We start from the raw sequence: 17,729 nt of genomic DNA on the forward strand, positions 1-17,729 counted from the left end.
GGTATAGTACCTTGCATCAGAGGTGTTACCAAAATCTTATAGTATTTGTCATCATCCGCCTGTGTTCTAATATTGCGTCTCCTTCTCCAGAATAATCTAAGCAATCCACCAACACCACCATCCTCCCTGCCTCCCACGCCGCCTCCTTCTGTTCAGCACAAACTGGTCAATGGCATCACAACAGTGGAAGACCTGCCTGATGGCCATATCGCCCCAGAAGCTCCTGTGGAATCTGAAGAGGCCAAGGGTATGTGCAAGCCAGCTAGAAACCAAAAATGGATGTAGAAACATGTAAAACAGAACCCCCCCCCCCCCCCCCCCCCAGATTTATAGAGGTTCCACATTATCTGTGGTGAACCTGCAAGTGTAATAAACTATTTTTATGATTCATAAAAGTTTTGCTGTGAATATTGTACCAAGCACATAAATATTATACTTTTATCCTTGACTATACCAAGAAAGTGGTCGAGGATCCTGGTGACTCTGGAAATGTGGACGTGACTCCCCAGTTGCACCCCTCGGCTATTGTCGGTGTGTCACCAGTGTTGACTGGGTACACATGTTCTACTGTCTTAACTTGGGATTTTTGTGGTTATACATTTCAAAGCCCAGTGTTGAACTGCCAGTGGGAACTGAGAACCCACATTCCCCGGCTCAGAGGCAAGTGCTTTATGGAATGAGTTAATTGGAGAGGTCAATCCATCAGCTGCTCAGAGCCTGTCTCTGACCACTGTGAGTGGTGTGCATCTGTGGTGACATAAGCTGAACTCTCTCTGTGTCAGCCTCCATATTCTCTGTGTAGCATTCCCACTACATTGGCCATCTGTTCTTAATCAGAGTTTTTAAGCTATCTAAGGTAGCATCAGTCCCACATTACCTCTGATAAGCAGGGTTCTACTGCACTTTGAGGTCCCTTTTTTATTGAGTCTGTCAATTAATGTGCAACAACTGGTATGGGTGGACTGGTGTCCCATCCAGGAGATTTTGTTACTGCTTTGCCAACATAGTGTGACACCATTAATAGATTAGTCAGATTTGAACATGGACGGCTGGTTGGTATGAGCTGATCACATGAAGACCTGAAGAGAAGCTCTTTTTTATGTAGTTTTTGTTTTTCTTCTTTGTTGTCATAGAAGTGAAAAGCGTTGACCTTCTGGCAGCTTTGCCCACACCCCCTCATAATCAGAATGAAGATGTAAGGTAAGAATGTGTTTAAAAGTCTACTGTTTCGTACTTGTTAATTAAATGATAGTGAAGCTATATAACCACCTTGAAATCGCAAAACACAAGTCATTTAAACCATATGCTTAAACATCCTGCAGTTCTTAATAATAGCACAGTACCTCTCAGAGTTGGAAAATGCATGATGATATGAAAAGCCGCAACTGCCGATTGATCCCTCAGCAGAGATGTGTTATGTTTGCTGAGTGATTTGCTGAGACTGTTGCTTAGTCTTCCCAGCAGCTGTACTGAGATTGCCTGGGAGGATTCCCTAGGATACTGGGAATTTTTCTTCTTTAATGGAGTAATATTGTTATTTTATGCTAATATTGTTCATTTCCATTTTCTGGTTATTTTTGTGTTATTTCACCATTTATATGGTATGAGTTGCTGTTTTTAGTGGGTAACTGAGGTTTTTGATTTTAAGGCTCAAAAAGAGGGAATTCTATTAAATGAATTTATAAGTTTTTCTGTGTAATGAAGACTTGCTCAAAAATGTAACAAATATAATATCTATATCTAATATATATATATGTATATATATATATATATATATATTTTTTTTTTTAATCCAACGTCTGTCTGTACAGTATGTCTGTCTGCTTTTCATGAGAATTACTTGACGGATTTAGATCAGGTTTTTTTCTATAGTTTGCTTGAACATTCCGGTTGATTTTTGTAACTTCTCTCATCGTGCTAAGTATCAGTTCGCTTGTGGGTACCGATTTATTTGCGTGAATCCGAGAGAGAGGCTGCGGGGCCTTCCTCGCTCACATCCCAGCCTCCTTTCGAGTCAGTCTACCTCTCACAATGTGTTGGAGCGTACTTTGCCTCCACTTAGCTAGCGATATCTGTTTGTTCAACAGACATTATTGTCTACAGATTGTTAAGGAGTCAGAGCTATGTTTGTTTTAGAGGGTAGCAAAGATATTACGGCTACGTGCTTTTCTCCCAGCACAGGGGGTGCACTCCTGTCAGTGCTGAACACGATCAGATACGGTGGCAACATTTGACGTTGGAGTGTACCTACCTTTTTTAGTTGATTTTTAAAGTTTGTCCTGTTTCACTACTACATGGGCGGAGCCGCAGGGCACAGCTAGTTTAACATAAAATGTAGTAGGGTAGAAAGTAGCAGTGAATGAAATTTACTCGGGTAAAGTAAATAGCCTGAAAATGTTACTTAAGTAAAGAAATCAAATATTTGTTCTTCATTTAAAACTGGACAACAGCAAACAGTTTCAAAAATGCCCAAGAAAAAAATATTGTTACCAGTGCTGCATATTCCATAAGTTATGCCATCCAGTTGTATGTTCACAAAGTCCCAAACACATGCATTTTACTAAAATATTGATAAACAGGCCACGCTGTCATGAACAGAACTTAAAACACAATCCAGCATTTGAATTGTTAATCTTCCTCCTTGCCTCATTCACCGGTCAATCGAGTGTACGAGTCCATCACACATACATATATACATACACACAACACATATGACTGTTTGGTAACATAAAGCTCTGTGGATAGAAACTTGCCCTGCATACAACCACAGCCAATAGCTATTGTGGCAGCAGTCTTGCCATCCATTGGCAAAGGGAAGCAAGCTTGCAAGGTTAACTGTATCATTTCACTGTTCATACTTTCCTAAAGTAAATCTTTTTCCTTAATTTACAATGTTTAATTTTGTGTGTCTCTCCAACTTTTTTCAACAGAATGGAAAGTGATGAGGATAGTGATGCTCCAGACAGCATTGTGCCTGCCTCATCACCAGAGAGCGTGCTGGGTGACGAAACATTCCGATTCCCTCCGCTAACGGACTTCAAGGAGACGGAGCTGGAGCGGGCTTGCTCACCTGTTATTCCCATGATTCCCAGAGCCTGCATACCAGGTAAGTAAAAGTTTTTTTTTAAAAGGTGGTGTGTGTATGCTTTGTCACTGAGTAACATTGCCCTCAAGAATTACATTTCACAGCTCATCACCAAATAAGAACAACTTGAATTTTAAATTTAAAAAAGTGTTTTGTTTGAAGGCTAAAGGAACTGGCAATTCAAAAACTGAGGTCAGGGTGATCTCCGAGTCTTTATCGATTGCTCACTAAAAGGTTAGGAAATATGGAATACTTTGCATTCACACCTCTGTGATTTGATTTTTAATACTAAGCCAGAGTTCCAAGCCAAGTACATATCAGATACAAGGAGTGGACCATGTACTGTTGTTTTTCCAGTCTGGTTTTAATTTACACTCATTTCCCTCCTGTGTGTTTCACCATATAGAACATTGGGACTTTTTTTTAACGAGAACAGCCATTCAGTCCAACAAGCCTTTTCAGTCCTGTTAATTTATTTGTCTGTCTGTGGTTTACTGTGTAATGAAAAACTTGCTAACATTTGTGTTACATCAGTGTCCCTCTTGTTACAGAACCTACTTTAAAGTAACAACTAATTTCACTATACTAATTTCTGTCATAGTTTTAAAAAACTTGTGTCATGTCACCTCTTAATCTCCATTTGCTTAAACTGAAAACAAGCAAATCCTTCAATCTGTCCTCAAAGTTCATACATCCTAGTCATTCCTCCCTGGACTCTGTCTAGCGCTGTTGTATGAATCTCAAACTTCTAACTGTTCAGGTCTAATGTTTTTACTTCCTGTGTGTAATTCTTTACACTTACAATAAGCTTCAGTGTCTACAAATCTTCCTGAGCCTGTGTTCTGTCCAAGTCCTTCTGTAATTATTTGACTGATTGTAGATTATCTACCCTTTACGTAGTTTGGTATTATCTGCAAACGTTACCAATTTATTACACACACACACACACACCACTCTATGTTGGCCATTAAAATTGTCACACTGGGGGGAAAAAACATCCTCTTAGTCTGAAACTAGCATTATGAATAGGCCATGGTCGATTGTGAATATTATTACAGTACAGAACATACAAAAAAGATGTGTGTGAGTTACACCCCTTGGACTTGCCCACAGTGGGTATAAAAGGTGTCCTCAAAGGGAACCTTATTGAGTTACTGCTTGCAGTTCATACAATTTTTGAGATCAAATTTGTCTCAGGGAAGAGGACGATAACCAGACATTCAACTCTCAGACTTTGTGTGGGGTGAGGGAATTGTAGGAATGTGGGAAGACAGATTTTTTCCTGGAGATTTCACCACTCGTATCTCTCAAAATGCGAACACAATGACAAGAGCATGGTGTTGGTGGGTAGAAGAGGGTCAGATCCATGGAAGTGAGGGATCAGAATCACCCAAATGCTTAAATGAACAATAAGGCAGGCAGGGATGGACTGAATAGCCACATCACAGAACCCAGCCAAATAGTCGGGGTATTTCACATATCATTGGATGTGTACATGCGCTGTTTGACAGTGTTTACAGCTGTTGGGCCTTGTTGAACAGCCCTCAATACTCCAGATACCCTTGACCACAAGCTTCTGCGGCTGCACCAGTTCCAAGAATGCCACTAACCAAAATATGACTGGCATCATGTTATGTTTCTGGGCGAGTTCTGGTCCAGTTAACTGTATCGTGATAGACTGATCTGTTTCAGCAGGCACACCTGCATAATGCTCCAGTCGCCATGCTTTTTTCCTTGCCATATGGGCCTAGCACCATGTGTGATGGTGTGGGGTGCTATTGGGTATTCTCTCTCACCTCCTATGTATTGTTGGCTACTTGACCAGCCAGTGGTACATCACAGAGGTGCTGTAGGCTGAGGTGGTACCCTATCTACAGAGATTCTCCAATTTCATATTCCTACAATGCACAACCTTGTGTGGCACAAAATATTCTACAATTATTCGTTGACCACCGTGTGCTTCCACTTCCCATTCCTAAACGTTCACCAGATTTGTCACCCCATTGAGGATATCTGGGACATGGTTAGACGGTAATTGGTATACCAGAGGCCTTAAACAGTTATCATAGATGAGCATTGGGCCTACGTAGGGGCTTCATGTCATTATAAAAATACTCATCTGACATCGCTTCCTGTCCATGTCAGACCTTCAACAAAGAGTTATTTCCATCTGTGGTAGTTAGCAGTATACTGATTATTGTATGTTCCATGTGTGTCATTGAGGCTATATTTCCAGTAATGTACAGTTGTGTTCAGAATAATAGCAATGTTTAAAAAAAGTGAATAAAGTAAAATAAATAAATTGTGAATTTCCCCTTGGGATTAATAAAGTATCTATCTATCTATCTCTATCTCTATCTCAAAATCCTTATAATAGCTTTTATTTTAATGTACACAAATGCATTGGGAATACTGTACCTTCTGTTGCAAATCAAAACATGAGAAATTTATCAAATTTGTGTTATTCCTTCACAGAAAGTGAAGAAAAGGGGATATTAGGCTGTTCAAAATAATAGCAGTATGGAGCTCAATTAATGAGGCCATTCATTCTGTGAAAAATCAGGTGTCAATTACGGCCCTTATTTAAGGAAGGAAGGCAGCAAATGTTGTACTTGCTGGTCAGAGTGCACTTCTCTCTGAAAATCTGAGTAAAGTGCGTCGTTCCAGACATTGTTCTGAAGAACAGCGTACTTTGATTAAAAAGTTCATTGGAGAGGGGAAAACCTAAAGAAGTGCAGAAAATGATAGGCTGCTCAGCTAAAATGATCGCAAATGCCTTAAAATGGCAACCAAAACCTGAAAGACGTTGATGAAAACAGGAAACTACCATTCGAATAGATCAAAGAATAACCAAAATGGCAAAGACTCAGCCAATGATCAGCTCCAGGAAGATCAAAGAAGGTCTAAAATTACCTTTTGAGTACCTGTGTTACAATTAGAAGACACCTATGTGAAGCCAAGCTGTCGGCAAGAAGCCCCTCCAAAGTCCCCATGTTGGAAAAAAAGACGTGCTGAAGAAGTGACAATTTGCCAAAGAACACATTGACTGGCCTAAAGATAAATGGCACAACATTTTGTGGACTGATGAAAGCAAGATTGTTCTTTTGGGGGTCTGAATTCAAGCCACAGTACACTGTGAAGACGGTGAAGCAGGGAGGCGCAAGCATCATGATATGGGGATGTTTCTTATCCTATGGTGTCGGGCCTATTTATCACATACCAGGAATCATAGATCCATTTGAATATCTCAAAATACTTGAAGAGATCATGTGGCCTTATGCTGAAGAGGAAATGCCCTTGAAATGGGGGCTTCAACAAGACCATGACCCCAAACTTATCAGTAAACGAGCAATAAGATTGATGTTATGGAGCGGCCAGACCTTAATCCAATAGGGTGACAAAAACCAAGAAATGCACAAGAATTGTGGAATGGAGTCCAATCATCATGGGCTGGAATATCCAGTGGCAGAAGTTAGTCGACTCCATGCCAACGCAGATGGGCAGCAGTTCTCAGAAACAACGAAATACTGGTTCAGTGATTCAAAGGAAAGCAAAAACCATTTTTCAGTTTATTCAGTGAATGTATGAGTTTTCACTTTCTGTAAAGGAATAACGCAAATTTGATCAGTTTTTCTTGTTTTAATTTGGAATAGAATGTGCAGTGTTCCCAATGCATTTGTGTGTATGGGAATAAAAGCTCTGATAAGGATTTCAAATTATATTCACTTTTTTTAGACATACTGCTATTCTGAGCTTAACTGTATGCCATGCGTCGTAAGTAACCTGTATTATCACTTTAATATTTTAATGTCTTTCTTGGTGTTACAATTTTAATAGCTATGGAAGTGTTGTGTGTATAAATATGCACACACCCAATTACAGGCCTCGTGCTTTCCAGTGAAATCCACATGCATTCAAGTTTTTGTTTCAGATCCATTTTTTGAAAGTGCAACCAACAGTTCATGAGTTCACCTATTCACCATCTCTATCATTTATCCCGTCTTCTGCTGTTACTTGAAGATCCTAAATACTGTATGGTTAGCTACATGAAGCTCCAACTCGCTTTTTATTTTTGGTACTCCTAGCATTTAAGCAATAGCTGGTGGTCCTTATTGGACTTCATGAATGCACCAGATCTCTTAAATGCTGTGATTGAAAATACACATGACTACTCCATCTGTTATTTCTTTTCATTCATTTTCAAGTAGACCAACCTTATTTCTTTATATATACTAGGGGCTCTGCCTCCTGCTCGCTTCGCTCGCCAACCCCCAGTTTGCCACTCGCGTATGGGTAAGCGGATGTACAATTTTAACAGATTATTTTCATGGTAACTGAATTTCTAATAAGTCTGATCATTTAATTCTTCCGATTCTATGTTGCATCACTTATCTGTGATCATAAGTATAAACCTGATTGAATTGTGGATTCTTCGAAATTAAACTTCAATTGTTGCTAGACCACAGATTTTCATAGCATATGGTCCAGAATGGTGTAATACTACATTTTGAGCATTGAATGATTTAATCGTGAACAGATTATTGTAGATCTGGATATTTTGCCTGTAGTGTTTGTGGATTTCACTTTCACCAAATAAGAAATCTTTTAATTCTTGCAGATACGTCACTTCTTTGGGAAGAAATGCTCCTTTTCCCTAATGGCAACACGAATTAGACGATCTATAAGTCTCCAACTTAAACTTTAAAGCTGAACAATATCTACATTCTTCTGTCATATAACCTATGTCCATATATTCAATCACTTTTCACTGTTCTGGTATTTCACTGAATAATAATTTCCATTTTTTAGCGCTAATGCGATCTTTACTATCAGATTTTTGAGACTTGAGTTTTACTGCTTTCATAATCTCTAACCTCTGCATGTATATCGCGCCAACATTTTTGAACCACTTAACGACGTTCTACTTTGTCTTCTACTCTTTGTCTTTTATTTCCAAACCCGCTTGGTCCAGGCTGATTATTACTTTCCTTATTTTCCCAATTTGCACTTAGATTATTATTGTTCTTTTTTGAATTCTTTTCTCTCCAACATTTTTGGGCCTCTTTTCGACGTGCTGCCCTTTCTTCTTCGCTTAGCCGTTGGTGTGTCATTTGGAACGTATAAAATTTTTGTCCAGAAAAGGACTTCAATGAATGAAACGAATAGATTTTTTGTATCAAAATACTGTCCAGAAAAGCTTCTTCAAAGGACGATACTGAGGACTTTTCATAAACGACTTAAAATGAGAGAAACGTAAAAATGTATAAGAGCTGAGAGTGCAGGAAGTGTGTCTGACAAAAGCATTCATACGAATGAGAGGTGAGAGGACTGCGGGCGTGGGCCATTAACCTGAAATGGTTGAGAGGAGGGCGGGATCGCATCGCATGCCACCCCACCCAGCCCCTTCTCCGGGGGTGCACTTCACGCTCGCAACTTCGCATCTCTGCCACTTGCGTTGTGAAGGGGGGACTGAACACAGACGCCAAGGAGATGTGGACGAATCAGCTGCTGGCTTGCAGCTGCTGCTACTGAGCTGCGTGATCTGCATGTTGCGCTGCACAACAATCATTAATAAGCCTGTACAGCGGCGGTCCTTTTGTCTCATTTCCTTGCCTCCCGGGACATTAGTGTCTCCAAGAAATTGTTTGTAAGTAGGGCATGACATGCAAGTAGTCTCGTGGGACTTCAAAGTGTCTCCCCAAGATGATCACATCTCGACCCGGAATTTTTTTATATATAAAAATATATACTCCAGACCACACTGATGACTTCTGTCCTCATGTTTCTTTCAGAAAACAAGCCCTCACAACCTCTGAGCAGTTTCTTGGACAATGGTGGCAAGGTTGCTCCAACAGGAAGTGCCCCCTGGGAGAAGACAAAGGGGAGTGAGGTGTCTGTGACGTTTACTCTGTCTGCAGCAGCTGCCAAGGTACGTACCTAATTTACTGAAACACTGGCAGGGTAGAGTGGCAATTTAGGGGGAGGTGTGTTGCTGAATGTTTTCTCACTCATTTCAAAGCCTTGACTCTGGTTGAACAGCCATTGGGTGAGATCTGTGTCCTTGCAGACTGATAGCACTCAGGCCTAAGTATTCCTTTCTGCCAGCTCCATCTACTTTCTTCCTCTATACTGGCTTCCTCTCGTCAGTTGATATATTTCTTTTGGTCTCTTTCAGAATCTGAATGCAGTAATGGTGGCAGTTGCTCAGCTGTTAAACGTGCGGGTGCCTGGCTCTTATGAAGTAAACTGTCCAGAGAATTTGGGTCAAGGCATCACAGAGCAGAGGAAGCTGCCAACAGAACAACAGTCAACAGGTCTGTTTCAAATCTGGCCCTCCAGGGTGGTCCCCACTCACTTCTTGTCTCTGTACTTAATTTTATTTTTTTCAATACAGCGATGTTACCCACAAACTCCAAGTCTTCAGATACTGAGAGGCCCCCACCTGAAAAGGCGGCATGGTTGAAGCAGCTAGAAGCGTCTCTCCCGGGTTGTCCTGTGAAGAAGCAAGTGGACATCCTGTCACTCATTAAACAGGTCTGATTTATGCTGCTTTGTGATGCCAGACACCCTCTTGTAGTGCTTCCAAACTAACACTCTTATGTCCTGCTCCTAGGAGTCTTTGGAGCCAGAGCCCAAACCGGTGCAGCACTGTTACACAACTAATGTCTCAAATCTGGATGTGCGCCACCTGCCAATCATCCCTGTTGAAACCTCACCCCCTCTGTCTCCTGCCGTTCCCACCTCCTCTCCTTCAAGCCCAACTGAAACTATTAAACTGGAACCAGAGCATGACCCGGTCCTGATACTGCCACCGCCACCTCCCAACGTAGAACCTACCAAAATCAAGCAGCGTTGTCGTCTGGCTTCTGAGGATGAGGAAGCCAAACCTAAAGTGAAGAAATGGAAAGGTGTCCGATGGAAACGGCTGCACCTGTTGATCACCATCCGTAAAGGGGGCTCACATAAGGAAACTGGACGGGAGATTGCTGAGCTCATTGACAAACTGCGCATAACACTGAGGCCTGACACCCTTTCCAGAGACCTGCGCAAGTGCTGCTTCTGCCACGAGGAGGGAGATGGGGCTACAGATGGGCCCGCTAGGTTGCTAAACATCGACCTGGACCTTTGGGTGCACCTCAACTGTGCCCTCTGGTCCACAGAAGTGTATGAGACGCAAGGGGGTGCGCTGATCAATGTGGAGGTTGCACTGCGACGAGGTCTGCGTACCAAGTGTGCCTTCTGCCAGAAGACCGGTGCCACCAACAGCTGCAACCGTCTGCGCTGCCCCAACGTTTACCATTTTGCTTGCGCCATAAAGGCACGCTGCATGTTCTTCAAGGACAAGACAATGCTGTGCACCCAGCACAAACTTAAGGGTCCCAGTGACGAGGAACTCAACTGTTTCGCGGTCTTCCGCCGTGTCTATATCGAGCGTGACGAGGTGAAGCAGATTGCCAGTATCCTGCAGAGAGGGGACCGCATCCACATGTTCCGTGTGGGAGGGCTCATCTTCCATGCAATCGGCCAGCTCTTACCCTACCAGATGGCAGTCTTCCACTCTTCCAATGCCATCTACCCAGTGGGCTACGAGGCCACCCGTATGTATTGGAGCACTCGCTTCCCTAACCGTAGGTGCTGCTACCGTTGCCGCATTGGAGACAATGATGGACGTCCAGTCTTTGAAGTGCGCATCTTAGAGCAGGGATATGATGATGTTGTGCTACAGGACACATCCCCACAAGGTGCGTAAGATCCCAGTAGATGGCAGTGTGATAGTCAAGCCTCAAGTCCCATTAAGCTGAACGTTCTAATTCTGTCCCTCACAGCCATTTGGGACCGCATTGTGGAGCCAGTAGCGCGGATGCGTCAAGAATCTGACATGCTGAAGCTGTTTGCTGACCATGTGAAAGGCGATGAGATGTACGGCCTAACTGTCCATGCTGTTCTGCGCATCACTGAGTCGGTGAGCAAAAGCTATTTGTTGGGTGTGTTTTAAACACATGCCACTTTGTGACTGATTTGTGTTTATTTAATGAAATATATAATGATCAGTTTCTTATTTAATTTTTTGCAGCTGCCCGGTGTGGAGAGCTGTCAGAATTATGTGTTCCGCTATGGCCGCCACCCCCTGATGGAGCTGCCACTCATGATAAATCCCACAGGATGTGCCAGATCCGAACCAAAGATCATGACGCACTATAAAAGGTGAGTTGGGATCTTCCACTGTGGCTCAACCCCCTTTTCAGCTGCTGCACAGACCCCACTTGTGTGGTTTTCTAAGTCCAGCATTACCATATTATTTGAGTGCCAGAAGAACACTGATTCAAACCGCACACCTCCAATATAAAAAACATAACTACAAAATTAGTGTGAGAAATAACGAAATGTTATATAACAAAATCTGAAATTTGAAATGAAGCAGTAACATGACCAAATGGCCGCAGCAGAGTTACTGTATAAACTTTGAACACGTACACAGGACAACAGTTATGAGCAAGTTAAATTCTCAAATACAAAAATTCATTAATGTTAAAAACAAATGTAGTGAGGATTGATATCCCAAAACCTTAGTAATATTATCAGTTGTACAAGTTTCTGAAGTGTAGGGATTGCAGTGCACGTTAGTTTGAAACAGTCGAGAAGTCTTCAGAATCGAGATTCTGTCGTTTCTGGACCTTTTTGTAGTGTTATTGATGATTGGAACAAAAGATGATTTCTACCACTGTTAATGGCAGGTTTGTTTTTTTGGCTTAGTAACCACTCTGTCAGTGGTTTGAGTTTAAAAAGAAAGAGTTTGGTGTAGGACTTCTGGCTGTAAGAAAGGTAGAAGTCACTCTGCCTTTACATGAACCCTTGTCCTAGAGGCACATGGCAAATTAGCTGGTAAGTCATTGCCACTATGCTAAGTGGCACCCTTAAGACAAGGATGCCATTTACACAGGCAAAAAATATAGTGTAATATGTGGCGCCACTTGACACATGCATGATTGTGTCATGTAGGACAGAGTTTAATGCAATCAGTGATTATTGGTACATGATATTAACCACATTGTTTTGTGGCAGTGAAAGGTAAGATGTTTAAAGAATAGCTTGGCTGATTCCTTTCTTGAGTAATGCAGCTGGTCACTGTTAGCCTGCTGATGTGTTTACCTTGATGTAGAAATGAACAAATGACTAGAGTATTTTAAAATTCTAATATTTGAGCATCATTGGTTTGTTTAATTTCTAATAATAATTCTTTACATCACTACTCAAATGTCTTTAGTGAGTGGGGAGTCCCAACCACCACTACTAATGCATAGCGTCCACAGTAGCCATTATTGCTCCAATTTTCTCACCACACATTAACTATTAGATGAAGTGGTGAGAGAGAGAGATCCAATTAGGGATGGGGTTGGTTTAGGGGGCCAGAATGATTAGGCAGTGGAGGATAATTTAGCCTGAGCATCGGGATACACCCTTCTCTTTACAAAGGAGGCCCAGGTATCTTTTATGACCATAGAGAGTCAGGACCTTATTTGTACATCTCATCTGAAAGACTGCACTGGGGCATTGGGATCCACATTCAAAACACAGTATTATTACCCTCTGTTAGCCTCACCAACACCTGTTCCAAAAGCAACCCAGACTTTTTCTAGGTGGTCTCCCATCCAAGTACTGGATTGACCTGAACATGCTTAGGTCCAGGTGAATGATGTGTTCTAAAGTACATGTGGTATTTCTAAGCAAAGATTTGTCCGATAAGACATTTTGCAAAACATCAGATGCCATCCCTGATAAGTAAAGGGTTGGTACTACATTTCTAGCTTTCTTTATATTTGCTGGACCATGTTACCTTTCACTGTTTCATTCCTTTAGGAGGTCACGGATCGTGTCCTATAATATATACCGTGGGGCAAAAAAGTATTTAGTCAGCCACCAATTGTGCAAGTTCTCCCACTTAAAAAAAGATGAGAGAGGCCTGTCATTTTCATCATAGGTATATCTCAACTATGAGAGACAAAATGAGAAAAAAAAATCCAGAAAATAACATTGTCTGATTTTTAAAGAATTTATTTGCAAATTCATCCATCCATCCTCTTCCGCTTATCCGAGGTCGGGTTGCGGGGGCAGCAGCTTGAGCAGAGATGCCCAGACTTCCCTCTCCCTGGCCACTTCTTCTAGCTCTTCCGGGAGAATCCCGAGGCGTTCCCAGGCCAGCCGGGAGACATGGTCCCTCCAGCGTGTCCTGGGTCTTCCCCGGGGCCTCCTCCCGGTTGGATGTGCCCGGAACACCTCACCAGGGAGGCGTCCAGGAGGCATCCTGATCAGATGCCGAGCCACCTCATCTGACTCCTCTCGATGCGGAGGAGCAGCGGCTCTAGTCTGAGCCCCTCCTGGATGACTGAGCTTCTCACCCTATCTTTACGGGAGAGCCTATTTGCAAATTATGGTGGAAAATAAGTATTTGGTCACCTACAAACAAGCAAGATTTCTGGCTCTCACAGACCTGTAACTTCTTCTGTAAGAGGCTCCTCTGTCCTCCACTCGTTACCTGTATTAATGGCACCTGTTTGAACTCGTTATCAATATAAAAGACACCTGTCCACAACCTCAAACAGTCATACTCCAAACTCCACTATGGCCAAGCCCAAAGAGCTGTCAAAGGACACCAGAAACAAAATTGTAGACCTGCACCAAGCTGGGAAGACTGAATCTGCAATAGGTAAGCAGCTTGGTGAGAAGAAATCAACTGTGGGAGCAATTATTAGAAAATGGAAGACATACAAGACCACTGATAATCTCCCTCGATCTGGGGCTCCATGCAAGATCTCACCCTGGGGGGTCAAAATGATCACAAGAACGGTGAGCAAAAATCCCAGAACCACACGGAGGGACCTAGTGAATGACCTGCAGAGAGCTGGGACCAAAGTAACAAAGGCTACCATCAGTAACACACTACGCCACCAGGGACTCAAATCCTGCAGTGCCAAACGTGTCCCCCTGCTTAAGCCAGTACATGTGCAAGCCCGTCTGAAGTTTGATGGAGAGCATTTGGATGATCCAGAAGAGGGAGAATGTCATATGGTCAGATGAAAAAAACTCTACTTGTCGTGTTTGGAGAAGAAAAAATGCTTTGTTGCATCCAAAGAACACCATACCTACTGTAAAGCATGGGGGTGGAAACATCATGCTTTGGGGCTGTTTTTCTGCAAAGGGACCAGGACGACTGATCCGTGTAATGGAAAGAATGAATGGGGCCATGTATCGTCAGATTTTGAGTGAAAACCTCCTTCCATCAGCAAGGGCATTGAAGATGAAACGTGGCTGGGTCTTTCAGCATGACAATGATCCCAAACACACTGCCCGGGTAACGAAGGAGTGGCTTTGTAAGAAGCATTTCAAGGTCCTGGAGTGGCCTAGCCAGTCTCCAGATCTCAACCCCATAGGAAATCTTTGGAGAGAGTTGAAAGTCCGTGTTGCCCAGCGACAGCCCCAAAACATCACTGCTCTAGAGGAGATCTGCATGGAGGAATGGGCCAAAATAACAGCAACAGTGTGTGAAAACCTTGTGAAGACTTACAGAAAAGGTTTGACCTCTGTCATTGCCAAAGGGTATATAACAAAGTATTGAGTTGAACTTTTGTTATTGACCAAATACTTTTTTTCCACCATAATTTTCAAATAAATTCTTCAAAAATCAGACAATGTGATTTTCTGGATTTTTTTTTCTCATTTTGTCTCTCATAGTTGAGGTATACCTATGATGAAAATGACAGGCCTCTCTCATCTTTTTAAGTGGGAGAACTTGCACAATTGGTGGCTGACTAAATACTTTTTTGCCCCACTGTATGTGCCTTCACATTAACTTGCACGTCCAGCATTGTCCTCACGATTAGTTTTATGGGCATTTTCCAGATTCTCCCATAAACCTCTCAAGCTTTTTGTCTCCTTTCACTACATTCCTGCTCATCCTTTTTCTATCCTCTGACACCACTTCCTACCATGTCATCTGTGGACTCCCTCTGGACCTCATCCCGTCCATCCCAACTAGGAAGAGCAGTTAGGCTGATTTTCAGGACTGCAAACCATAAGCTATGAAGGAAGAATGAATGAGTTGAACCTTTTTTTTGTTCAAGCAAATGAAAATAAGAGAGGGCATGACTGAAGTGTTTAAAATAAGGGGAGCTGGCATGGTAGATCACAGCTGTTACTTTAAAATTAATTCTTCAACAAGAACACAAGGTCTTAGATGGAAACTTGTCACGGGTGTATTTGGACTAATGCTAGGAAGTTTTTCTTTACACAGTGAACAATAAACACATGGAATACATTAGCATGTAGTGTGGTAGACAATAAGAGTACGCTTATTCAGCTCCAGTCCTGGAGGTCCTCAGAGACTGTAGGTTTTCATTCCAGTTAGTGATACTGAAACTTAGTATTCAAATCTATGGCTTATTAATGCTTTCTTTCATCCAAAACAAATCTTTATCACATACTTTTTTTCATTTTTCTGAAAATATTATCTTTCTGTCCTATCTGGGAATTGCATTTTGTTGTAGTGGATGGTTTTTTGTAACCCTGGGAGCTATGTTGTCCAGATCAGAAGATTCTGGTAGGACCTCACACAGCAAACTGGTCCCAGGCGAGAAGTCAGACAAATGGCAGTTCATGACCTTTAAATTATGCAGAGTCAGAAATACTAAAAAGAGTACCCTGCCTGGTATGGGGTTACCAGGACCTCTACCTGGTTTGGATATATCACATATGGCCTGGGAACACCTTAGGATCCTACAGTATGAGTTGGCAAGAGTGGCTGAAGAAAGGAACATATGGGCCTCACTGCCCAAATTAAAACTGTTGCCCCTGTGACCCCAGTCTTGGATTAGTGGTGGAAAATGCTTTGTGGTTCTGAATATACTGTATTTGGACATTTTGGCCTTTCCCTTCTCTCTTTTATTTGAAACCATTTTATAAACGCAGACACTTCCTGAGGCATATTCACAGGGTTGAACAGAAGCACAGTAGCCGGAGAGCTGGTGGCTTCTTTGTCCTTTGCACCTCATTATTAACTGATTGCTAAGAAAGAAAATGGGCAACAACTATTACCTTAATGCAGCAGTTTAAAACTAAAATAGGAAGTTAAGAATTCTGAATCATAACAGACGAGTTAACTAAAACTAAACCCAAAACATGTATTGCTTTAGTAGTAAATACATGGGTTATAATTCAAAATTTGGTTAAAGCAAAATACTGCAGCCACTGTGAATCTGTGGAACTGGAGTTGAGTACCTCTGCAGTAGAGTATTATGGACCTTCAGAACTTGATCTTGATGATGATGATGTGAGGAAACTACTGTGACTGACTGACTACCGACGTACTAAGATTATGTAAATGAAGTCTGCGCCTGAAAATTGCTGGAAAAAGTTGTATAATGTGGCATGAGTTCAGCTTGTAATCCCAGGCTAGAGTGATGAAGTGGAGGTCTGTGGTGACCATACCGTCTGTTGTAGGATTCCCTCTTCCTCTTTTTATGAATTTAACTGTGTGGTGAAAACAGTGATTGTCAAACTGTAGAATGAAGTTGGGACCAATCAAATGACTCGCTGATGGTATTGCATGATGGTGAAGAATCCACCTATAATCCACAGCAGTGAGGACAGCCATACATTGTGATCAAATTGCCAACGGCATTTGCAGAAATAACAATCTCAATCCTGCTGGGAACCTTCATCGTGCTTCTGTTGCCTGCAGACATTCATCCATGGACCCATTCTCCAGCCCTTGATTAGGCAAACTGTCTTCTGTTAGAGCTGCAAAGTTTCAGATTTTGACTCCTCTCTCCGGAATACCTGCTGCCATTTTTCTACACTCGACGACTCCTGTTTTCATGCACGAGTGCGTCGTTCGGCTTTTTGGTTATAACCATTCAATGAAGACCACTTCCAATGAGTCGTCTTTGTACTGTAGATGGGTGTATCAAGACCCTAGTGGACTGAAAGCAGTGCTAGACATTTTATGAATTCAACATGAGGTAAGCTTGCTGTATTTCTCTTTTGCTGCCCTCAGTTTCCAAGGTCAGCACAAGTAGTAGTCAGCCAAGAAAATCTGGAAACACTTGTCTGCTTAGGAGAGACCTCAATGATGCAGGATCAGCACCTTGTCTCTTGTTACTATGCTCATTTTTGCCATGTTGTAATCCAACACATCTACCTCAACATCACCCTTTTAGTTTGTTTGTCCCTTGCCCAGTTTTATTGCTTCTACATGGTTGCTTCTGTTTCAGTTCATCTCTCTGGTTCAGCTAACACATACTGGTATTGATTATGAGTACATTAATCAAGAACAGAGATCTCATGTTTTCAAACTGGAGTCGAAGTCCATTTACTGTGTGAGGTTCCTTGCTTTTCTTTTTGTCATAGTAATGTTTGAAACTCTAAAATCGGCTCTTTTCTATTGACCTGCTAATCTAGAAGACTTCAAATAATGGTCAGGATGTGGGCTCTTGAGAAACTGAGTGAGGAGTCTGAGTGTCTGGGCTTGTAAGTGAATAAAAACCAAGATCCAGGACTTTGCCTCTTGGACACAGCCATCCGCGATGCGTCTGCCGGTGGAGAGAGTGGCAACCTCATCGGTAGTGACATTCATGTCTCTGTGTCTGGT

General features: G+C 42.1%; 1 protein-coding gene across 1 annotated transcript in view; it reads left to right on the forward strand.

Annotated features, from left to right (window-relative positions):
* Positions 1-17,729, forward strand: part of kmt2d (lysine (K)-specific methyltransferase 2D) — a 165,300-nt gene that overhangs the window by 136,664 nt on the left and 10,907 nt on the right. The window contains exons 45-53 of the mRNA XM_051924785.1: positions 91-247; positions 1,134-1,200; positions 2,931-3,106; positions 8,878-9,014; positions 9,261-9,399; positions 9,480-9,619; positions 9,699-10,827; positions 10,912-11,048; positions 11,160-11,290. Coding sequence (XP_051780745.1) covers positions 91-247; positions 1,134-1,200; positions 2,931-3,106; positions 8,878-9,014; positions 9,261-9,399; positions 9,480-9,619; positions 9,699-10,827; positions 10,912-11,048; positions 11,160-11,290 — 2,213 coding nt within the window. The remainder of the gene's footprint in view (positions 1-90; positions 248-1,133; positions 1,201-2,930; positions 3,107-8,877; positions 9,015-9,260; positions 9,400-9,479; positions 9,620-9,698; positions 10,828-10,911; positions 11,049-11,159; positions 11,291-17,729) is intronic.

Source organism: Erpetoichthys calabaricus, chromosome 3, assembly GCF_900747795.2.
Source record: "Erpetoichthys calabaricus chromosome 3, fErpCal1.3, whole genome shotgun sequence".
Classification (NCBI taxonomy): domain Eukaryota; kingdom Metazoa; phylum Chordata; class Cladistia; order Polypteriformes; family Polypteridae; genus Erpetoichthys; species Erpetoichthys calabaricus.